Source organism: Arachis stenosperma, chromosome 4 (genome assembly GCF_014773155.1).
Source record: "Arachis stenosperma cultivar V10309 chromosome 4, arast.V10309.gnm1.PFL2, whole genome shotgun sequence".
NCBI lineage: Eukaryota > Viridiplantae > Streptophyta > Magnoliopsida > Fabales > Fabaceae > Arachis > Arachis stenosperma.
This window is the reverse complement of record NC_080380.1, coordinates 142,194,537-142,220,231: the sequence shown is the minus strand read 5'-3', so window position 1 is coordinate 142,220,231 and position 25,695 is coordinate 142,194,537. Positions and strand designations below refer to the sequence as shown.

Here is a 25,695-nt window from a genome sequence, read left to right as displayed (position 1 = left end):
TATTATTGTATAAAAATCATAGAGAAAATTAAAACTCAACAATTTGGTTTCTAATCAAGCTAAGAATTTCGGGAGACACATTTATCTAGTATCTTTTAAAATATTTTTTACAGTGAGTAATGCAAATTAAATTTCTCCGTGCCACCACATACATTCATGAAACACGCATATCTATTGTAGATGATATTGATATTAATAATATTTGATAAAATAGTTTCAAAATGCAATGATTATCATAGAAATAATTTGATTAAGTGGATGTTGGCTCTTTGTGTAGATTGATGGTTTAGGGTATTTCTTTCACACCTAAAGTGAGAGAGACCTTCTCATATACTGACAAATAGTGTGGTGACAAAACCATTTCTTAGTTTCCTTCATTCAGACCTTAATGTTCTCCACTTGGTCACTATGCAAAATTATTTAAACTTTTTCTTAGTAATAATATATTATAATTAAACTGAATTGCTTAATAAACACAGATCACATAATAACTAGGTACCACATCCCCACTACCATTGGAAGGCCCCCAACTCCCATGTTAAAACCCATCCCATAAAAATTAACCTAAAAACATGAATATCTGTAAGACATAAATATATACAAAGATTAAAAAAATAATAATAATAAGTGAAAATTAATTTTGCTAAAAATTTAAACTAATAAAAAGAGATATATAAAATTCTTTTTTTTCTTTTGAGATCAATAAAGATCAAATCCTAAACTTATAAATCATCCAAGAATAAAATATAACTTTTATTTTTAATTTTTGTTAAAGATTTTTAAAATATTTTTAAATTTTATTTTATTTTAATTTTATTCTAAAAATTTTATATTTATATCAAATATATCCTTAACGAATAATTTTTAAAAAAATTTAAAATTAATTTAACAATAATTTTATAAGAATAACTTTTAATATAATACAAATAACTCAGACATAGTTATTATGTATTACTACTGAATTAGGTCTAAATTTTTTTAAAAATTTAGTTGTTAGGAATATATTTAATATAAATAAAAATTTTAAAACAAAATAAAATTTGAGAGTCAACAAACTTGGAAAACAAAAACTTAAATCAATAAAAAAATAATTATATTTCTAACCGTTCTATCTCTGTATTTACATCTTATTTTATCTACTACTAAATCTAAATACAGTATAGAGGACAGTGATGAGTGGTGGGGGTGCTTCAAAGTTTTTGCATCACTGTTAAGGAAAATGCATGTGGAAAGTTTGGAATAGAAATGAGAAAGTGAGAAACAAAGAAAAACAACCTTCCAAATTAAAAGAAACGCATGGGTGATGTATGTTTCCATTTACCGAAGGAAATTATATATTCAAGTAACTATGATATATATATATATATATATATATATACCGAGTATTTCATCATATCGAGTTGAGTGTTTCTCCATATTCTATATTTGGTTTCACAAGCTAAGTGACTTCATGACCTACGGTCTCTATCTGTTCCCTCTTACTCTTAATTTGAAAAGAATCTCCCAACTCCCTCCCCACAACACCAGTTTTTAATTCCTATATATTTAAACAAGTATTAATTTAATGTCGTATATACTAATATATAGCAATGTTTGTATTTGAATATGTTTTCAAATAGTGCGTGCATGATAGCATTATCATCTTGTTCCAAAATTTTAAATTTATAGATAGATGTATGTAAATGATTATATATCCAATTATGATGTGCTTTCTGCCTTTCTCACACAACTTTTTTTTTTGCATGAATAATGGTGATGAATTTGAATTTCAAATTTTTGAATCACTACAATAATATAGATTATTTTGTAGGATTATATGAGTCAAAAAAGAATTAAAATTCGTCAAAAAAATAAATTTTGACACTATTTTAACTATGGAAATATGTTGATAAAAATTTTGTCAAAAATAGTATTTTTAACATATAAGTAATTGTAAAAAAAGTTTAAATCTTATTTTGATAAATATTGACCATAAAAGATACTATTTATTTTGACATTTATTAACCATAAAAAATTCTCAACAAAAATTTTTAACAAAGAATGAGATGAGATCTTGAAGCTGAAGAATAAACTGAGATTTTGAAGATGAAAAATGAGTAGTATGATTCTAAACTGAGAGCAGTGTAATGCCAAAATTGATGGAACTCAACGAAGAAAAGAAATAGTGGAATAAGTTGAAAACAAATGAGTGTCAAAATTGAGGAATAATTTTTTACAGTCAAATTATTCATCAAAAAATATAAAAAATTTGACATTTGTAATATTTGTCAAAAATATAGATTAATTTTTACACCTAATTATAACCGTTAATAAAAAACGTGTTAAAATAGTTCTTTTTTTTGTAGTGAATTCTACAAATTCTAATAATATATCATGATACTATTTATTTTACAAATTATTTTAACTAATAAGAGAATACATATAAATAATTATTAAATATCGATCTAACATATTTTCAATAGCACTGTATACCCTACTATGTCACTATTTATACTTGTAATGTAGTAATAATAAGTTAATAACATTAGGAAAGTGTTACCAAAGCAAGTATATATGAAGCATGTTCTTACTATATTTAGTTAGAATAATCACTTTGCTATATCTAGGTTTAACTACTAATAATCAGAGATAAATTAAAGTGATGTGAATATATAATAATTGTTAAAAAGAACTAAACTAATTTAAAGTTAAAAAATGATTCAACTAGGACTAATTAAATACACACGTACACTACCTGATGATCTAATCGATAAAAACTCGTTGAAAGTTTTCGATGTTTATGGACTTGAAAATTGGAATTCATTCATAAAAAGCAACTTCTAATAGAAAGTTATGGAAGATGCATTTTCTAAAGTGTTATCTAAACAGTAGTGTCGCATTTATGCACTAGTGGCTACCTCAACTTTCTCTTTCACTTTCACTTTCAAATTCAATTTCAATCTCATTTGTGCTTTTATTATCATTGCTCATTCTTTGTCCCCACGAAATGTATGATCTGAACAATCTTACGTGTATGATGTAATTGGCCGGTTCAAAACTAAAGAAGTTTTTGAATGAAAAGATATCTAATTCAAGTATAAATTATACTAGAATTTATATTGGTGAATTACTTTTTTTTTTATTCACGGTATCTCTCAACCCAACAGACTAAAGACTAATTATTTGTAATAGATTGAAGCTTTGCTGTATACACAAGACCGAATTTAAACTCTGACACTTATTTAAGCAGACGAGTGAGTTGACGATCACTCGACCAACCCAAATTAGTTTTTTGGTGAATTACTTATAATTTTAATATTTTTATAGTTGTAACTGATTGAATAATAAAATGATAAATATAAAATTTAAACTTAATTTCAAAGTTAATAAATCAATTATATATTTAAATTTGAATAATAACAAATTTAGGGTAAAAAACACAAATAAATCATGGGAGGAAAGTTGTTACATGAATAAGCCAAATTGAAGATTGATTTACGAATGAGCCAAAGCATACTTATACGTAGTTCGAACCTATTTGGTTCGAACTACATTTCCATATAAATCGAACCTATTTGGTTCGAACTACACACACATAATTCGAACCTAATTGGTTCGAATTACACACGAATAGGTGCCATCACATAATTCGAACCTAATTGGTTCGAATTCCAGTAATTATAAATCGAACCAAGATGGTTCGAATTACTAAGAAACAGACCTGAATATGTTACGTGCATGGGATCGTAATTGATGAATATGTTTTGTTTAAGGAATTTTAAACGAAATGTCTGTTGAACACATATGGGAATAAATTAGTCTACGAATTAAATTAATTAAGACATGACGCGGAAATTAAATAACATCAAAACGCAAAGTACAGATGTTTTCATAGTAACACACACATACATCTAAAGGTGAATACGAAGTAACACTGATAACAAAATACATAGACGAAGATAGGTAACATACAACTCGGAACAGAAATCATCTAAACAGGTGCGACCCCGTGAAGCAACGACGTGGAACCCGTGTCCTTTGACCTCTCCGGATAAGCGGCTCCTCATCCTCGATCTCGTCGTCCTCGTCCTCGTCCTGCGGGGCTGGCTGTGCAGGCGTCCTAGGCTGGACATGTACCAGTCGGGATGAGGACGGCCCGACAACTGAATGTGACCCAGCAGTATGTGCCGAAACTGGGGTACCACCCAAAGCGAAATACCTAGGAGGAGGCACGGAGGGAGGCTCATTCAGATCGACATGTAACGGTGCCTGTGTCCCCGTCGTCTGACTCTGCCCACGGGCAGTCTCATCATCATGCATGATGGTACTGATCTCATCTAAGAAGGGGGATCCACCAAAATCCCCATCATACCCAACACCGGCAAGGAAGTCTGAAAACGTGCTGCCCGGACTCACCCATGGCGTACTCTCCTAAAGTGTGTGGTCGTCAGGGGGAACTCCAATGAAGTAATCTCCGAGCGGCCCCTCCCCAAGTCCAGCCTCACCATGGGCAGTGGGATCTCCAGTGGCGTACCCCTTTCCACCAAGGCCGCCATGATGGGGACTAACAACCCCGACTGCACCCCTTCCCCCACCGTCCACGTCACGAAGATCACCATCATCGTGGCCCGCAACGGGTGCCCTCCGTCTGCCTCCACGCCCTTGTCCTCGACCACCACCCCTACCTGCCTCATCAGCCTCCCCCATAGCCTGCTCTAGCCAACTCCACTCACGCTGGCTCCGTCGTGTCCCGACACGAGCTCTCCTCTCAACCTGACGCCTATCAGGGACGTCGTCGACTCGATCCATGTCAGGAACTCACCCAGGACCCCTCTGTGACGCCTCGACAGGAATAGGAACGTCCCTCGGATCCCTCAGATAAAATTCGGGTGACAAGAACCTTTTTTCATGCTGACTCCACCAGTCTAGGTAGGCGTGCGAAGGTCCAGGGTCGGCAACAACATCGAACTAGAGGACGTGGTCCGCACGGGTCTCCCAAAGAATATGCCAATGCTGTAAAGCGGACGGGAACCAACGATCACCGCCTCTCCCGTCCTTCGACATCAGAAAGTCGATGTTAAGGGCGGGACGCGGGAGGGGCTACACACCACCGAACTGCGGTAGAACCCTATCTACCTGATACCACTCTACAACGGCAAAGTATATCAGCGACGTGACAGACCGCCACACCGCCATGTGTCGAGGCTCCAACGCCTCCGGATGCACAACCTAAAGTACCTCGGGGGAGCTATACGACATCCAGATAAAGTGCACAAAAAATAGCTATGTTGTCACGCCAACTCCCTCTACAGAAACATCTGATGTCTAGTTATTCAAATAAAAGTAACCGGACAACATGTCTATCTTCAGTCTCGTGCTCTGCACTCTAGGACCCTTCTCGCTGTAGGAAGGGCTGTAACCTGACCACTTGCAGCGCACATGGGTGTTATGTTTAATCAGAAGTATGACAGATTTGTAATACAGTACAATCAAACATGAACATTAGCTATTTTAACTTGAAATAGAAAAGCCTGAGTAGCGTACCTCGATACCAAAGGCCAGCTGCACGTATCATACCCAGCAGGCCTAAACTTGGGAAAGCGCCAGAAGATCCAGGATTGAAGTAGCTGAAGTGGGCCCGCTAACTTTACCACATGTCTGTTTGCCACTCGACACATGCACCGCTACAACCATGCCAATGCTGCAGACCCCCAATTGTAGGAACCCATCTCCTCAAGCCTAGCTAGCTACGCAGGGAAGCCATCTGATGTGAATGCGGTTGCCGAACTTGTCGGCAAATAGCTGAGTGCCCAACAACATCATGATATAGGCACGAGCGAAGCGCCGCACAGTCTCCTCATCGGCTCCCTCGGGGCACTCTCCGAAAGTCTCCTGGAACCAGGTGCAGTTTACTGTGAACTTCTGAACCTGGCTCGGAGGAGGAATCACTCCAAGCAACTCCTCGAACCACACCCAAGCTGGACGTCCACCCTCGATATACATATGGAAATCTGTAAGGCAATCGCTGACATAACGCCCGTCCACTGCCAACCCCAACTGGTACGCGACGTCCTGAAGCGTGATCGTGCACTCTCCGAAGGGCATATGGAAGGTGTGCGTCTCAGGACGCCACCGCTCGACGAAGGCGCTGACAAGGGGCTCATCTAACCGGAACCATCTATCATTCAGTCTAGCCAGATGGTATAACCCGGCCATCTGCAAGTAGGGAACATAACGCTCATCGAGTGGCATGCCTTGTTGCCGCCGCATGCTCCTGATGCATCGCTGCGGCTGCGCATTAAATGGACCGCATTATTAGAACCACATACAATACTGGTAACAAAAAAAAAACTAACACAATAAACCACTTACATAAACCATCAAGACAACCGCATATAAAACCACTAACATAAACCACTTACATAAACCATCAACACAACCGCATATAAAACCCCTTACAAAAAACCACTTACCCTAAACCACCAACTAAACCGCATGCAAAACCACTAAAATAAACCATTTGCAATACCACTACAATAAACCACTAACAATACCACCTAACATAAACCACTTACATAAACCATTAACACAACACAACCGCATATAAAACCACTTACAAAAAACCACTTATCCTAAACCACCAACTAAATCGCATGCAAAACCACTAAAATAAACCATTTGCAATACCACTACAATAAACCACTAACAATACCACCTAACATAAACCACTTACATAAACCATTAACACAACCGGATATAAAACCACTTACAAAAAACCACTTACCATAAACCACCAACTAAACCGCATGCAAAACTTCTAATATAAACCATTTGGAATACCACCACGATAAACCACTAACATAAACTGCCACTAAAATAACATGCAAAACCACTAACTCAAATAAATCGTGTGCACAAAATTTTCTATGTACTAACCTCGTCGTTGATGACCCCCGGCTATATGAGTAACCCCGTCCAACCGGTACAGCCTTGCAGGATCGTCCCCCATCAGCTGAGTCTTTGGTTCTACTATTTCTCGGATCGAATTTGGGTCGTTTTCTCTGGGATTTGGTGGGGTATGGAAAATGAGAAATGGTTTGAATTTGCTTGATTCGAACTCCTTATATAGCCCAACTGTACGTAATTCGAATGTGGCACTTAATCATGAGTAATTCGAATCAATTAGGTTCGAATTATGTGATGGCACCTATTCGTGTGTAATTCGAGCCAATTAGGTCCGAATTATGTGTGTGTAGTTCGAACCAAATATATTCGATTTATATGGAAATGTAGTTCGAACCAAATAGGTTCGAATTATATATAAGTATGATTTAACTCATTCGTGAATCAATCTTCAATTTAGCTTATTCATGTAACAACTTTCCTCCCATGGTCTATTTGTGTTTTTTACCCACAAATTTATATATTTATAACAAAAACTTCATACTTTATTATTTCCTTATTATTTTATGATATAGACTCTTATATACTGAATATATATATATATATATATATATATATATATATATATAAGGTGAAAACTCAGGTGTAGTCGACTTCATGTGAAGTTGATAACTGAGAGTCATTATATGATTTAACTGATTTGACTAAATTTTTATCTAACGGCTCTCAAGTATCAACTTCACGTGAAATCGACTTCACCTGAGTTTTTACTTTTATAAAAACCTTCATACTTTGTTATCAGCAATGTTACATGATCAATTAATTTTAATAACTCAATTTAATTAAATTAGTCCAATAATTTATTAGCATAATAAAAATCAATTAAAAATATTAAAAACTAATTAAATGTAATTATAAAAATAATTTATTTACCTAATATTTTTGTTTTGTCATATCCTCTTTTCTATTCAATTATTATTTTACATGACTGAGACTCTAATTATACTCATCCAATAGTATAATTAATACGCTTCTCTCTCTCTCTCTCTCTCTCATATATAAAACCTTATCCCTCCTTATAAGGGTGCATCAAGAACTACTATGTGCAAACTTATCGAAGAATAAAATAGGGAGGGAAGAAAAAGAAAGAGAGAAAATTAGAGTAGAGTGGTACACTGGTATGTATATACGTATGGCAACAGAGCCGACATAACTCATGATTTCTAAATACAAAGTTCAAAAGTGTAATAAATGATATTCCAAAAACAGGGTTACGATTGGAAGCACCTTGTGCGGGTGAAGACCTGGTGGAGGCAGGAATAGTGCCCTATTCCCCGTACTATAAAAACAACGGTTTAGACGTTTTGTTAAACATACTCACTAATGATGTAAAAAATTATATAATAATAATAATTATTATATTAAGATCACAAATAGTGTCTTCTTTTTTCTATAATATAACTTTAAAAATACTGCTGTATATATAAAAAAATTATTAAATTAACTATTATATATTTATGTATAAACATATATTGTTCATGTCTTAAATTCCTTGTCTATAATAAAAACCTGAGTCTAAATAAATTTACCCAATACTATAAAGGGTCTAAAAAAATTCAATGAATCTATACGGGTTAATCCACCTGACTTATTCGAAACACGTGGGATAACTTACAACTCATCTACCACTTTAAACGTGGGATAATTTTCTAAATATTAGGAGAATAATTACCCACTATCACTAGCAAGACTTTAGAGTGATGATCAAATTATCATTTAACTTCTATAAATATTTCGTCTAATTTAATTATTTTTTCGATCCTAATTCATAATAAATTTATTTAAAATTTTTTATTTTAAATATCGAAATTTTTTATAAATATTTTTTATTATCTTTATTTAAAAATATCAGACAATTTTACTTCACCAACAGACAAATCAGAATTACTGTTTAAAGGAATCTAGATTTTGTGTCTAAATCCATATTACATTAACTTCAGATAATTCCATATAGCATATATATTGTTTAATTTATTTTTAATATATATTTTATATAAATAAATAATTTTTAATACACATAATATATATATTGATATAACTCTTTATGTTAATAATAATCTAAATAAATATTATGTTTTTAACATTCATGTTAGTACTGTATTAATTTAGTGCGACTCAATTGACAAAGTATATATGTAAATATATAATACAGGTTTTGAATTTTATCTTTATTAAATATATTTATTGAAAGATTAAACCACTAAAAATTTTTCAAGTTTGACAAAAATATTCTCTAAATTGGTTAACAACAAAAATATTTTTAAAATAAAAAGTGATAAAAAAATTCATAAACGACAAATAATTTTTATATTTGTTAAATTGTTTGTGCATTTAATCTAAAATTTTATAAAAATATTTAAATAATTATTTAAAAAATACAAAAAAGCAAACCGCCATTTGATTTTTAGATTTTTTTTATTTTTTAAAAGTATCTTCTATTGAGAAAAAATCACAATCAGAAAAGATATTAATTTGATTTAAAATTATCAAATTTAAAGATAAAAATATTTATTCATTTTCTAGTTATATGTACTTGCAAAAGCTACGTCAAAATTCAATTTTTAAAAACCTTTTTGAGATATATATTAAGGTTAGATACTTTTTTTTAGTTTTAAAATATTTAATAAAGTACTGTTTTAGTTTTTAATGATTGAATTATATCTTAATTTCGTTTCTAAAATTTTAAATGTTATATTTTTATTTTAAATATCTTTATTTTATTTTTTTGTAGTTTTTTAATCAAAATTAAAAATTCTTCTTTTATTATCATCTTATTTTATATCAGTAATTCATAATCTGTAGTGGTTATAGTGATAATTATAATAATTTAAGAATAAAATTGATAAAAAAAAAGAATATAATAAAAAAGTATTTTTTAAAAAAATTAATTTTAATGTAAAAAATAAAATAAAATAAAATATTTTAATTATAATAATTAAAATTTAGATCTAACTTAAATATTAAAAATTAAATAATATTTTATTTAAAAATATTTTAAAAATATTTTTGTTATTTAATAATCTAAAGATATTTTTTTATGATTATCCTTATAAAAGAGGAATAGTTGTCGATTAACACCTCATCAACTTAAGGACCTTATAAATTGTTTGTCTAAATAATAGGGTTTGATAGATACTGAAGAGTGAAGATGAACCAAAAAAAAATAGGAACTGTTTTTGGCGAAATCTCATAAGAATGCAGTGCTGAATTCCATGCAACAATTATGGCAATTGGATCAGTTTCAAAGTCTTCCAGATCCTAATCATGACGGTGTGAAGCATCATCTATTCTGTGGGTCCCATTGCTTTTCTCGAACACTTTATTATTTGCTACAATAATATTTAAAAAATAAAAAAATAAAATAACTTATAATTTTATTGGTAAATTAATGTGCACTGCACTTTTAATTTATATTTTTTTATTATAATTTATATTGTTGTAATAATAAAAATAGGAATAGTCATAATAATGGGTTAATAGTCCTTAAAAGATAAGACATTTTTTAAATTTAATCTAAAAGATTTTTTCAATCAAAATAGTTTTTTAAAGATTACGAATTAATCATATTTGTCATCCAGTCACTTTATTAATAATTTTTTTCAAAGATTGATATTGTAAAATGTTAATTGATAATATATATAATACCTAATATGTCTAATTGGATATTGGTCAAATATGTTTATGAAAATTTATTAATTTAGTCATTTTTTTCAATTACAAAAATCTTATTCCTAATATGACCTAGTGACAAAATTGATAGATTTTCGTAAACATATTTAGTCAACGTCTAATTGAACATGTTATGTGTCATGTGTGCTATCATTTAATATTTCACATTATGAATCGTTGACGAAAATTGTCAATGGAGTAACTGAAGAATATATATGATTAATTCATAATGTTTAAAGAATCAATTTAATTGAAAAAATCTTTCAAGAACGAATTTAAAAAATGTCTTATTTTTCATGGACTAATTTGATTATTAACCCGACAAAAATTATATTATTTGTATACCTAGCTAGAGATGATTACCTGAAAAGTATATAAAAAAAAGGAGTAGTGCTACACATACAAGTCATTTGGGTTTACAAGTCATACAAGTTGGACCAAACCACACGCACTACTCAACGGTTTTCACAGCGTGCTTCACATTCCTACTCTTCCTCCTCTTCTTTCTTCTTCTCCTTTTTTTTGTGTTTTTCCTCATTTTTCTTCGCGTGTTTCATCTTCATTGTTGTTTTTTATTACTGTTGTTGTTGCTGCATTTTTTTCCTCTTTCTCCTTCTATTGATTTTGTAACATTATATATTTTTTTCTTCTTTTTTTCCTTATTTCTTTCTTTCTTTTTGTTAAATGAATATAAGTTTATCCTCTTCCAAGTAATTTTGTAGCATTATGTGTTTTTTCTTTTTTTTTGTTTGATTGTTTTGTTTTTATTATTGTTAAGAGAGTAAAATAAGAAGAAACTTGAGAAGGTAAAACAAAAAGGAAAAGATGAATAAGAAAAAAAGAAGAAGTAGACAATGATGATGATGAAAAAAAAAAAGAAACAATAGAAGATGAAAAAGAGAAAGATGAAGATGAAGAGTCTTGAATTATGCAGAATTTATCAGAATAAAAATACACCAAAAAATTCTTAAAATACACCCAAATATTTTTGTGTTACACCCAAATTTACTGTAAATACAGGAAAATATTTTTTTAATGTAGAATTTTTACATTATATTCAATTCAAACCATAAACAATGAAACATTATTCACCTACAGAATCATAAACTACTAACGAAAAAATTAACTAGAAGAAATTCCAATGAAAAAAGAAGGATGAAAATGAGGAGGAGAAAGTGGTGGTTTTGATGACGACGATAACGAAGAAGAAGAAGAGGAAGAAGAACGTGCAGCAAGAAGAAGAAGAAGAAAAACATGCAGCAAGAAGAAGAAGAAGAACGTGCAGTGAAAAACGTGCAGTAACAACTCGAAGTGCATGAATATAAATAGGGCTGCACACGGATTGGATCGGATCAGATATAGCCTAAAATTCTATCCGATCCGCACTGCATTCATCGGATCGGATTAGATACGATATCCGTATTTTTTAGGTTGGATCCGATCTGATCCGATCGAATCGAATATCGGGTATATCCGCATAATTAAAAAAAAAACTATTTTAAGATTTTGTTTGGCTGTTTTTACAAAAAAAAATTTAGAAAATTCATTTTTTATCTGTTTAAACCTATTTACTCCTAGAATATTATCAATAATAGTTCTTTTGAATAAAAAACAAAATAATAACACAAGATTTAAGTTTAATTATTCTAAGTTGAAGTATAACATAAAAAATTAAAAACAAAATATCATAAAATTCATAAAATAACACACTAAAATTCATATCATATTAGGGTTTACTGTCTTAAACTATGCTATTTATATGTGATGTGCGGAAATACAGATTTGTGGATTGGATCCACGGATATCACTGTCGAATCCACAATCCGATTTGACCATAGTGCGGATCGGACCGGATCCGATTCGATGGCTCTGCGGATCGGATAATATCCACAAAATTCGGATCGGATGCGGATAATTACCGCGGATATGCGGATATTATCTGATCCATGTGCAGCCCTAAATATAAATGACTTGTAAAGACTTGTATGAAAACACTTGTATGTGAAGAATTATTTCAAAAGAAGATAGTTATCCGAGATTTTAGTTAAAAAAGTAGAATTAAAAAATTATTGCAATAAAAAATAATTATTTCACCTCTAGTCTCTTTATTATTTTTTTTTTAAATATTCTATCGGAAAAAGGTGAATTATATGTTAAAAATATAAGCTTACAGCTTTTTTCTTTTATGAAATAAAAGTGAAATTAAAAAAGTTAGGATCCATATTTTAAACAACAATAAAATAATATAAAATAACTATAAAAAGAATTTATATTCTCTTTATACAACTTTAATCTATATAGTAAAATATCTTTCAAAAAAATCTTTCTTAAATTAAAATTTCTTTTTATTTCTACGTACTAATTAAAACAATAATTAGAGTTTATTAAAACTATAATTATAATAGTAAAAAAACAAATATCATTTATATATTTTTTTCTTTTTATTAACTCTAATTTATTTTTCTCAGTTCTCACAAAAAAAACTTTCAATCTATTATTTCTACCAATATTCTTTTTAATTTATATCTCAATAACCGTAGTATCAAACAAGTAATTTTATGATAAATTTAAAGAAATTTATATGAAAAATAACAAAATAGGTCCGAAATTTCCTTTATGCTTGTATAAATAATGATCTCTTTCTTATCTATATCTGAGTTATGGATTTCCTTTTAGTGATGTAGAGTTAAGTTTTGTTAGGTAATTAACTACCTTTTTTTTTTCCTTCTGCAGAATATCAGCTTACATTTCTTTCTTTTCTCAAAATTTTGTTTTTACAACCATCTCCCAAACCATATGTTTCTCTCATCTCTCTTTTTTATTGGTTAATTATTAGGTGAAAGAAGTTAAATCCCTTTGTTTTCCCATCTCTTAATAGCAGATTATGAAGATCAATTTCTGATAGCTTGCTCCCAAGGATCAAACTTGGAATAGCATGATACTAACGCATCCAAGCAACTATCACTTTTCTATTTTTAAAATGTTTATCAGCTTGTACAGGCTTGAAGTTTTAAAAGACTAATTTAATTTAGCAGGGTAAAACCAGCTTAGGAGTTATTAACTTCCTTGCAACAACGACTATTTGAAAAATTATTCACACTTGTCTCTCTCTATATATATATTCTAATGTTTCCTAAGCCCAAATATTGACAGAGCTGTAATATTTTCTTACGTTTTTATAGTTTACAAAACAAAGACTTCCACGCCGTTCTTGGAAACTACATAGAAACTTTGTAGAACACTAAAGTTTTGCAAGTCTTTATGGGGCTCTCATTTAACAAATAAAAACACATTTATAACTATTTATTTTTGCAGTTTTCTCTTTTAAACAAATATTACATTACTCCATATATATATAATTCTTGGAAATTGCAATGAAGCTAACATAGTGATAACTAAACCAATGAAGAACCCTTCTGCAACATAATTGAATTTCTCATTCCTAAGCTGTTTGATTCACCTAAAAAGTCATCATCCTTTTTTTTATTTTTAATCAAATGAAATAGAAAAGGAGCCAAACGATAGCTCATATTTTTATAAGCTATGCTTTGAATTCACATTTACCAAACTCACTATCACAAATAATAATTCTATAAATGTTATGTCCCAGCCCTCATTCACTCCCACTTTGCATTGAACTTTTCATCACCTTTATATGAGATTCTTAATTCTTAGTAAAAAAAACCTTCCCCAAATATCCTCACTATTGTATATTAATTAAACCAAGAAATGACCAAATCAGAACTATGGCCAAATTTATCACAATATTAGGCAAAAGGTTATCCATTGAAGATCATGTTTCCCTCTACTTCAAGAATGCCTATTACTATCATCATTGTTATTATTATTGTTGTTGTTATGCTGAACTCACTCACAGCCACAGGCACAGGCCAGGGGATTTTGAACCAGAATCATGTTCTGTGCCATGAAAAAAGATAGAAATGCACTTTCAGCATTTATGCAGGGGATTGAAGATCCACACAAGTTTCCCTCATCTAGGTCCACTGAACAAGATTGCTGCAAATGGTTTGGAGTTGAATGCAACAACATCACAGGTAAAGTCACCATGCTAGATCCTTCGTCATGTTCTTCTTCATTATAGCTGACAATAACTTATCAGGACCTATCTCTCCCAGCTTGTGTGATAACATGGAGAATCAATCAGAGTCAATTCAGTTGGATCTCTCAAATAATCTCTTTTCTGGAGAATTTCCTGATTGTTGGACGCTTTTCAAATCCTTGAGCCATTTGAGTTTGGGGGGAAACAAGTTAACTGGTAAAATTCCTAACTCTATTGGTTCATTGGCAATACTCTAAACTTAAGACTTCATAACAACAATTTCTCTGGGAATGTTCATCCTTCACTTAAAAACTGCAAACAATTGTGGTCCTTGAAATATTCCAACCTGGATCACCCAATTAAATATGATCCTTTTGTTTCGGTCGAGCAAATTCAGTGGCAGTATTCCATTGCAAATCTGTGAACTGTCTAATCTTATTGATGGTTAACCCTACTGATGGCTACTTCTTGGAACCAGACTTCAATAAGGAGTAGTTACATACTTACCCGAAACTTACTGAGGATCTAGATTTGCTTCTGAAAGGCCATGAACTATCCTACAAGAAGTATATTATGCTTTTGCGCATCGTTGATTTCTCGAGCAACAAGCTTTCAGGATCAATCCTTTCGGAGTTATTTAGGCTCTGCGTTGCAGGCGTTAGACCTGTCCCATAATCATTTGAAGGGAGTGGTACCAAATGACATTGGACACATGAGGTTTTTGGAATCTTAAGACCTTTCAAACAATCAATTGTCCAGCGAATTCCTCAAAGCATGCGGAATTTGTCTTTCCAGGGTCATTTGAACTTGTCATACAATGATTTCAAGGGAATGATTCCACCACTGAGCACCCAACTTCAGAGCTTTTTGGAGCTCCCCTTCTCAAGAACTGCACACAAGAGAAAGGGCACAATAGATCCAAACAGAAGGAGGACAGAGATAGTGATGAGTTTGGAACCTCTTTCCTCATTGGCATGGGAGTTGGCTTTGCTTCTTGTTTCTGGGTAGTTTGTAGCACCATTTTCTTCATCAAGAGATGCAGGCATGCTTATTTTCGGATGCTCGATAACCTCTATATCTTTGTTTTGGTAAAAATGAATCGCTTTCTCTAAAAAGTAAAAACTCAACAAATTGCATTACTAGCAATCTGGGAGGCATGCTTTTTTTGTTAAGGTATGAATCTTAAATCCTAATGTTAATTGTTGCTTTCTGTGCTTCCTAAAGAAGACATTTGATCATCTTGTAAGTATTGGAGAATATTTTAGATAGAAAACATTGTGCATGAACATGTCAAATTTATATTGAATGTATGCAGTGCAAAACTTGTTTCTGGGACTTGCTCTGATTTTTTTTTTTCTAATTGAACTAAAGTCGTAAAATAAAAAATGAGAACAAATTTATATTAAAAAAAAAACGGCGAAAACAGAGACAGATTTGGATGTATAAAAATGAAGCAAGTTTTCATGAATAAATTCCATAGGTAAATTCATACAGAAAATTTCTCTATGTATATGCATGTAATATTTTATCTTTTACTAACCCGGCTATATTTATTAAAAATTAATAATAACTTATACCCATTATTTTTGAGATAACAGCATTTAAATAAATAGAAGTATGAAAAATCGTTACAGAGCAATTATGGTTGTTAGTTGATACCTTATCCTCTTCACTTCAGCTTCAAGTTCAGTTCAGTTCAGCACACACAAAAATGCTTCTCTCTTTACACCTCCCTTCACCATCCCCTTCTTCTTACCACACTCCTTCTAGAACCTTCCACAACAAACCCCACTACATCAAGTTCCGTACATCTTACCGCCAAAATCTCCGTTACCTCCAACACCTAACCGTTATCCCGCCCGACTCCCTCCCTGACTCCGACACTCTCCACCGCATATTCACCATCGTTAACCTCCTCAAATCCCACTCCCTCTCCGACTCCGACATCCCCCGCATCGCCGCTGCTGCACCCTCCCTCTTCTCCCCCTCCTCCGCCGCCTTCTCCCCCGATAACATATCCGCCGTGTTCCACTTCCTCGCCACCGACGTCGCCGCCTCCTCCGCCGAGTCCCGCGGCCTCGTCCTGCGCTGCCCTCACCTACTCCTCTCCCCGCACCCCGACCTCTGCCTCCGCCCAACGCTCTACTTCCTCCGCGACGAGATCGGGCTCTCCGGTCTGAACCGGCCGACGAACAGGAACGCGCATCTGCTGAACACGCGCGTGGAGGATCTGCGCGTGAGGGTGGAGTTTTTGACGGAGGAGGTTGGGTTTGAGTATGAGGAGGCGGTTAGGGCGTTGGTACGGGTACCGGCTATATTCGGTTACGGTTTGGAAAGTAATTTGAGGCCGAAATTTGAGTATTTGGTTGGTGAGATGGGTAGGGATGTTGAAGAACTGAAAAAGTTTCCACACTACTTTGGGTTTAGCTTGCGTAACAAAATTGTGCCAAGGCATTTACATTTGAAGCAAATGGGTGTTGTTGATGTTCCTTTGAATAAGATGCTTATGTGGCGTGATGAAAGATTCTATGCAAAATGGAAGTGATAGTAGTATATTCATCACTTATAACTTGTTACTTTTGTTAATATTCATGTATAGAATCATGGTATTTTTTTGCCTTGGTTTTGATTTTGGCATTCTGATCAATTTAATTGACTAATATATTTTTTAGACTAATTTGGAGCGTTTGATCTTTCAAGAACACAAACATTATCCTCTAAGGACTAAATTGAGAGCAATTTAAGCAGAGATTTGTATATATTGATGCATTTTAGAAGCTCTTTGGGTCTGCAGATAATGAAATCTTAGGAAATATCATAGCTTTGTCAACAGTTGGAGAAAATATACCTATTTTGACTCTCTTACTGACAAATTGAAGACTAGTACCCGTTAAAACCAATAGCAATGAAGCATTGTTTCGAGGAAGTTAATACTGGTGTGTTAATTCTTTAATCTGGTTTTGGAAAGGATCAATTTCAAGATAACCTATCACAAATTTTGAAAAATCAACAAATCTTGAAGAAGCTGATTCATCATTAAATAAGGATTGTGGAGCTTCATTATATAACAATAAAGCAAACACGTTGATTCCAATATATAACTGGGATTATGTTTTCCTCTGTGTGGAAGCATGGTGAACTCACTCATGGTCATTGGTCAGGATGGCTTGAAAAATGTTCTTGGTAACGAAAATGATCAAAATGCGCATTCAGTGTTTACACAAGGCATTGAAGATCCATGGAACAGGCTCTCATCTTAGTCCAGTGAACAAGATTACTGCAAATGGTTTGGTGTGCAGTGTGACAACATCACAAGGGCGAAATCAATTTCTCTTCTATGTTTGATCTTGAATTTCTAAGCTACTTGGATTTGAGCAGTAATGACTTTAAGGCGAGAAGACACCACATCCAACTCAAAACAAAGTAGTGAGTTAACGATACACTACTCCTTACAGTTGCAACATTAACAGTTATCACTGGACTATTGATTGTTGTTGCTCTATTGTGCATTTGATGGATGCTTTACTATTAGTTACGTGATATATGTACTGTTTGACAAATACATATTTGTGCATAGTTTCATAAGTCCGGATTTAGAATAAACTACTAAGCATTTTATCAATAAAGCTTTCATGTCGTTAGTATTTAGTAGGCCTTTAATTTATTTCAGTGTAGAAATGATAAAAACTTAATACTTTTTAAAGTAATGTAAAAGGCAAAGCTGGTTATCCAGAAAGCAATGAAAAATTGAAAATAGGTCAGCAATAATTCAATTAGTAATTTTATTGGAAACAAACAACATCTGACAGTTTGGCCGAGTGGTCTAAGGCGCCAGATTTAGGCTCTGGTCCGAAAGGGCGTGGGTTCAAATCCCACAGCTGTCATTTGTTTTCTTTCTTTTTGTCATTTTTGGACAAATATCTTGCCAGCTTAGTCACTCACTCCATTCACAATCCAAATGCCCCTCTCAACTCAGTACATACAGGTAGATAAGATATAAACTTAAATACATGAACTAAATTAGGTAAGCAATTATATTTATATCTTGAATTAAACAAAAAAATTTGAAATATAGTTATTACAATGAGTATGGTATAAAATTTTCAAATAAATTACAACTTATGGATTCTGAACTAAAATTACATGTCTCTAGTTAATCTAGATTCAAGAATGTTTTAACAATATGTAAATCTTCCATATGAAAACTGGGATGTTGCCTTCTCTATACAACAGAACTCATCTGTACAAGTTTTTGAGCTTTCTCCAGTTGACCATCATGGGTAAGAAGTCGGACCATTATATCAAACTGTTCTTTAGATGGTTCAATTTTATATCTAGTCATTAACTTGAATATCCTATAAGCATCATCAACAAATCCAGCTCTGTCAAAGATAGATAGCATTGCATCGAAAGTGAAATGCGTCGGAGTAGAACCTCTCGATGTCATCCGATCGAAAAGAGCAATTGCACCTTCATACAATTCATTATTTCCATAGGCCCTAATAAGAGCAGTCCATGTGATTGAACCTTTAACAGGGACAGCATCAAATACCAACTTTGCCTTATTAACCTCTCCCAAAGTCCCATACATATTGATAAGTTCTGCAGAAACAAAAGGGACTTTTGCAAAATCCTTTTTCAAGAGCTGTGCATGAATCTCTTGTCCATGCTTCAAAAGTTTTAGCACACCACAAACACTCAGCATTCTGGCTATTGCAACTGAGTCCGGCCTATGCTTTGATGATTGCATTGACCTTATCACATCAAGTGCTTCATGATGATGACCATTTTCTACATATGAATCAATCATGGCTGTCCATGAAATAACTGTCCTTTTCTCCATACTGTCAAATAGTCTTTCGGAATATTCAATCACGCCACACTTCGAGTACATTACCATCAACGAATTAGTTATGGACGCGTTAGGCAAAAACCAATGCTTCAAAGCATAAGCATGAACCTGCTTCCCCTGTTTCAAAGCCCTCAACTGAGCACATACTGGAAGAACAGTTGCAACTGTCACAACATCAGGCCTGAACCCTTCTTGCTGCATCCAAATAGTCGACCTCAGTGCCTGCTCCAACCTACCATTCCAAGCATAACCGGACATTAAAGCCGTCCAACAAACTAAATTCCTCTCCGCCGAGCTATAAAAAACTCGCCTAGCCGAACTCATATCCCCACATTTGCAATACATATCAATCAAGGCAGACTGAATAGGCACTCGCCTATAGTACTCCTTCGTCTTCACCACATAAGCATGAATCTCTTTGCCCAATCGCTGCTCAGAAACTTCCCCTATTGCAGGAAGAACCGACATCACCACAACCGAATTAACCTCCACTCCTTCCTCCACCATCCACCTCACATATTCCAAGGCCTCCCTCTGCAGCCTATTATGCACAAAACCCGCCACCATTGCTCCCCAAACCACAACATCCCTGTTGGGAATTTCGTCAAACACGCGGCGCGCAAGATTGATCCTCCCACACTTGAAGTATAAATCAATCAAACTCGTCCTAATAATTGAACTATCAACCAAACCATTCTTTATCAACAACCCATGAGCCTTGAGGCCCTGGAAAAGGGCAGGTGCACCGGCGAAACTCTTGATCACAGTGGTGAAAGTATACACATTCAACTCAACACCCAATGCCCTCATCTCAGTATAAGCTTTAAGCACATCAAGGTAGTGCTTTTTACCCGAAATCACAGACCCTCTTAACAACGCATTCCATGGGTACACACTGTTACAGGGTAACTCGTTAAAGATTTGTTTGGCTTCTTCCAAAGCGCCGCAAGAGGTGTACATGTGAACAAGCTTCGTTCGCAAAAACTCGTTGTTTTCGAAGCCGTTGATTCGGATATGGACGTGGACTTCTCTACCATGTTGTAGCGACTTGGTGCGAATGCAGGCGGCGATGAGAGTGGAGAAAGTGGTGGCGTTGACAGGGATTCCCTGTTGGTCAACGTAATCGAGAATGGTAAGTGCTTCTTTGAGTTTGTCTTGGCGCGCGAATCGTTTGATGTCTTTGTAGATGGAGCGTGGATTTTTTGTGTGGATGGGTAAGGAGGATGGAAATGCATCTTTCTGTTTGAAATGTTTCAGCTTCTTGTAGTGGTGGTGATGGTGATGGCGGTGGTTCTTGGTGGTGGGGAATTCGGACGGCTCTGTTGTGTGGTGGGGTTTCTTTGGGAGTGGTGGTTTGAAGTTGAAGAGTTGGAAGGTGATTTTGGTGTTGGAGGATGGCGAAGGTGAGGTGGGATTTGGAGGGAAGGAGTGAAGTTGGAGGGAGAGAGAGGCTGCCATGGTTGAAACTGAGTAAGAGTGAGAGCATAGTAATTGGATAATACAGTTGTTGTTTTGAATAGTGTAGGCTTTTAGTTGAATAATTAAAAAAATACAAAAAATTTTATATTTATCACTATAAAATATCTGTGTTTATTTTCAATAAATTTATATATTTTTTATATGTTTAATTTAAAAATATTTTTATATTTATTATTGTAAAGTTTGTGTGTTTTCTCCTTTTGTTTTTTTACAAAAGGTTATGTTTACCTTAAAATATTTGTTTGTTTTTTTTGAAAAATTCTTGTGCTTTTCTTTATAAATTTCTCTATTTTCTTTCTAATTTTTTAAAAATATACAAATAAATAAACAAAATAAAAAAATACATAAAAAGAAATAGAAAAAATAAAAAATAAAAATACTATTTGTATACTAAAATTAACCACCAATATATTTGTATATAAATATATGTGTAGTTTAATGTATTTTTAATGTATATTTATATTTTAACATGTATTTTATACTGATAACTAACTTTGGTGATTGATTTTGGTGTACACATAATTTAACCCAATTAAAAAAAAGGGAGGAGCACTAAAAAATCAAAAAGAAAAAAGAAAAGAAAACGAATAAAAAAGAACGAGATAAAAAAATATATATACGAATTTGATTAAACTTACTTACTAACAATATTTAGTTAAGCCTGTTACAATATGAATGACCATTGACCACCAACCATTCCTCTAATTGAATTTACTTGGATGGTACAAAATAAAACTTTTTAATTTCTCTCTTTCACATGTTACTAATATAATAGTAGTAAATCTACAAGTTACTTTTATTATTAGAGTGAAATAATTATATTAGTAAATATTAATACTAGAATTTTTTTTATACTTCTTTATTTTATATTTATTATATTTTTTTATTTATTTATTTTACAACATGTTATCATCATGATACTCTGATAAAATTTTAGAAAAACTCAGGTAACAAATTTTCATTATGTCGAAATTTTCTCATCTTAAATTTAATGCTCTTGATATATCTGGAAACAACTATTTATCATGGATACTAGACGCTGAAATCCATCTTGATTCAATGAATCTTGGAGATACCACTAACGCTGAAAATAATGCATTCCAAAAGGATAAAACCAAAGTCATGATCTTTCTTCGTCGTCATCTTGAAGAAGGATTAAAAAATAAATATCTCACATTAAAAGATCCTACAGATCTGTGGAAAGACCTTGAAAAAAGATATAATCATCAAAAGACGGTGATCCTTCCTCAAGTCCGATATGAATAGACGCACTTGCGTCTAAAGGATTTTAAATTCAGAAATGAATATAATTTAACAATGTTTCGAATGATATGTTAGAGAAAAATTTCTCAACCTTCCATGTCTCGAATGTGCTCTTGCAGCAGCAGTATCGAGAAAAAGGATTTAAAAAATATTATGAGTTAATTTCTTGCTTTCTTGTTGCTAAACGCAACAATGAATTAATTTTAAAAAATATGAAGCGCGTCCAGTTGGCGCCTCCTCATTTTCTGAAGCAAATGCGACAAATCATAACCTCAGAAGAGGTAAATCGTAAGCTTTTGGTAACAAGAAAAATTATAGAAGGAAGAAGAATTATGTTCATAAGAAAGGATCTCACCAGAAGTGGGATAAAAAAAAGAAATATTGGACAAAATAAATCAACAGAGGATAAATATTTTCGTTGTGGTGGAAAGGGCCATTGATCGCGTACCTGTCGTACCCCAAAGCACCTAGTTGATCTTTATCAAGCATCTTTGAAAAAAGACGACAAAAAAAGGAAACAAATTTTGTTTCGAATGATGCTGAAAATTACATCACTCAATCACTCATTATGATGTATCTGATTTCTTTGAGAATCCTAAAGAAAATATTGGCCATTTGATCAATGATGGAATAGTTTAATACGTGGGATTGTTAACTATTCATGTAAATAAATAATATAAGAAACTTATTGTTAAGTTTTATTTTCTATACATCTGAATTTCAAGTATGATGTATAATAAAATATTTATGAATTTCAAAATTAATAAATGTGCCAAGATAATAATAATAAAATTTTTAGTATATATTATAATTCTTAGAAAAGTATTTTCAATCAAGAAAATAGTTTTACTCCACAAATATTTCTACTCATTTTATTATTATTTGTCTTTAAAGAAAATAGCAAGGGCATATAATGAAGATGTATGTTTTGCGGATAGTGTAAGTTTGCACATCATTCTCAAAAGTAATATATACTTTACCTATCTTGTGCCAAAAGAAGAATATGTTAATACTATTATTGGCTCAGACAATATGATAGAAAGCTCCAGAAGAGCTATAATTTTGTTTCCTGGAGGAACAAAATTCATAATAAATAATGCACTATTATATACTAAATCTCTAAGGAACTTATTGAGTTTCAAAGATATTCATCAAAATGGATATCATATTGAAATGATGAATGAGAAAAATCATGAGTACTTATGTATCACAACTCATGATTTAAATAAAAAAGTGATATTGGAAAAGTTGCCCTCACTTTCATCTAGGTTATATTATATCAAAATTAGTGCAATTGAACCACATGCCATTGTAAACCAGAAGTTTACTAGCCCAAATGAATTCATAACTTGGCATGATCGATTGGGTTATCCGGGAACAATCATGATGCGGAGAATTATTGAAAACTCTCATGGATATTCACTAAAGAACCAGAAGATTATTAAATCTAGTGAATTTTGTTGTGTTGCATATTTTCAGAAAAAGTTAATTTTAAGACCATCACCAGTAAAGATTGGATTTGGATCCCCTGAATTCCTAGAAAGGATTCAAGGCGACATATGTAGACATATTCATTCACCATATAGATCTATTAGATATTTTATGGTCCTAATAGACGCATCTTCGAGATGGTCACATGTGTGCTTATTGTCTTCTTTCAACCTGGCATTTGCGAGATTACTTGCTCAAATTATTCAATTAAAAGCACAATTTTCAGAAAATCCAATCAAAACAATTCGTCTTGATAATGCTGGTGAATTTACTTTCCAAACTTTTGATGCTTATTGTATGACTAACAGAATAAGTGTTGAACATCTAGTAGCTCATATTCACACACAAAATAGGTTAATAAAATCACTTATTAAACGCCTCCAATTGATTGCTAGACCCTTACTTATGACAACAAACCTCCCAACTTCAGCTTGGGGCATGTTATTTTACATGCCACAACACTTATTAGTTTAAGGCCAATGAGTTACCATCAGTTCTCTCCTATGCAATTAGTTTTTGGCCAGCAGCCAAATGTTTTCCATTTAAGAATATTTGAGTGTGCGATATATGTTCCCATTGCACCACCTTTTCGCACCAAAATGAGACTCCAAAGAAAATTGGGTATATATGTTGGATATGATTCTCCCTCTATAGTGATGTATCTTGAGATATAAACTGAAAATGTATTTAAAACACGATTTGCGGATTGTCGTTTTGATGAATCAAAATTTTTAACATTAAGAGGAGAGAATAAGCTTCCTGAAAAGGAATTTAATTAGAATGCATCATTCTTAATACATTTAGATCCTCGATCAGGGTAACGTGAATTAGAAGTTTAAAAGATTATACATTTGTAAAGAATAGCAAATGAACTACCTGATGCATTTTCCGAGTCCAAGAGGATAACCAAATCTTATATACCAGTGAAAAATGCCCCAATTCGAATTGATGTCCCAGTCGGACAAATAGCCACTGAAACAAATTTACGCCAGAAGTGTGGCAGGCCTGTCGGTTCTAAAGAAAAAAAATCTTGAAAAAAAAGAGATAAATATTATTCTTGTTCAAAAAAATATAGTAAAGACACATGCAGTTGTCTAAAATTTTGATATAATTTTAACGCCAGAAGATGTTCAGGTACCTGAAAATTGTGAAAATAACGAGATCTTGATAAATTATGTCTTTACAGGAGAGAAATGGGAACGAAATAAGATAGTTGTCAATGAAATATTTGCGTATAATGTGGCATTAAATATCATGCATGAAAGTAAGGATCTTGAGCCAAGAACAGTCGAAGAATGTCGACAAAGGAATGATTAGTCAAAATGGGAAGAAGTCATGAAGGCTGAGTTAGACTCACTTGTAAAACGTGAAGTCTTTGGACCTGTAGTCCGTACACTGGAAGATGTAAAACCTGTCAGATACAGATGAGTATTTGTGAGAAAACGAAATGAGAAAAATAAAGTTGTACGCTATAAAGCTCAATTTGTGGCACAAGGTTTTTCTCAAAGACCCGGTATAGATTATAAAGAAACATATTCCCCTATAGTGGATGCAATAACATTACGTTATTTGGTCAGTTTATCCGCATATCATAAACTACATATGCATTTAATGGATGTGGTAACAGCTTACTTATACGGCTCATAGATCGTGATATCTATATGAAAGTCCTTGAAGGACTAAAGATATCTAAACCATCCAATGAATATTCGCAGGGATTATACTCAGTTAAATTGCAAAGATCTTTATATGGTCTAAAGCAATCTGGATGAATGTGCTATAATCGTCTTACTGAGTATCTGGCTAAAATAGATTTAAGAATGATGATATCTGCCTATGTATTTTCATAAAGAAATTTGCATCTGGATTCATTATAATTGTTGGGTACGTTGATGATTTAAATATCATTGGAACTCTTGAAAAGATTCCAACAATTATA

General features: G+C 32.9%; 4 protein-coding genes and 1 non-coding gene across 5 annotated transcripts; 2 read left to right on the top strand and 3 right to left on the bottom strand.

Moving 5' to 3' along the window:
- Window positions 1-4,410: 4,410 nt before the first annotated feature.
- LOC130975752 (glycine-rich protein DOT1-like) lies at window positions 4,411-4,788 on the bottom strand. The gene has a single exon (XM_057900492.1). The coding sequence runs from the start codon at window positions 4,786-4,788 to the stop codon at window positions 4,411-4,413; it is 378 nt and encodes a 125-aa protein (XP_057756475.1).
- Window positions 4,789-5,718: 930 nt separating this feature from the next.
- Window positions 5,719-6,249, bottom strand: LOC130975751 (protein MAIN-LIKE 1-like). The gene has a single exon (XM_057900491.1). It carries the CDS (start codon window positions 6,247-6,249, stop codon window positions 5,719-5,721), a length of 531 nt encoding a protein of 176 aa, XP_057756474.1.
- Window positions 6,250-16,289: 10,040 nt separating this feature from the next.
- On the top strand, window positions 16,290-17,349 carry LOC130973775 (transcription termination factor MTEF1, chloroplastic). Its single transcript, XM_057898431.1, has one exon. The coding sequence runs from the start codon at window positions 16,383-16,385 to the stop codon at window positions 17,214-17,216; it is 834 nt and encodes a 277-aa protein (XP_057754414.1). The 5' UTR covers window positions 16,290-16,382; the 3' UTR covers window positions 17,217-17,349.
- Window positions 17,350-18,475: 1,126 nt separating this feature from the next.
- Window positions 18,476-18,555, top strand: TRNAL-UAG (transfer RNA leucine (anticodon UAG)). The gene has a single exon. It is a non-coding gene; the product is annotated as a tRNA-Leu (tRNA).
- Window positions 18,556-18,764: 209 nt separating this feature from the next.
- LOC130973826 (pentatricopeptide repeat-containing protein At1g71460, chloroplastic-like) lies at window positions 18,765-20,999 on the bottom strand. Its single transcript, XM_057898500.1, has one exon. The coding sequence runs from the start codon at window positions 20,979-20,981 to the stop codon at window positions 18,894-18,896; it is 2,088 nt and encodes a 695-aa protein (XP_057754483.1). The 5' UTR covers window positions 20,982-20,999; the 3' UTR covers window positions 18,765-18,893.
- Window positions 21,000-25,695: the final 4,696 nt, after the last annotated feature.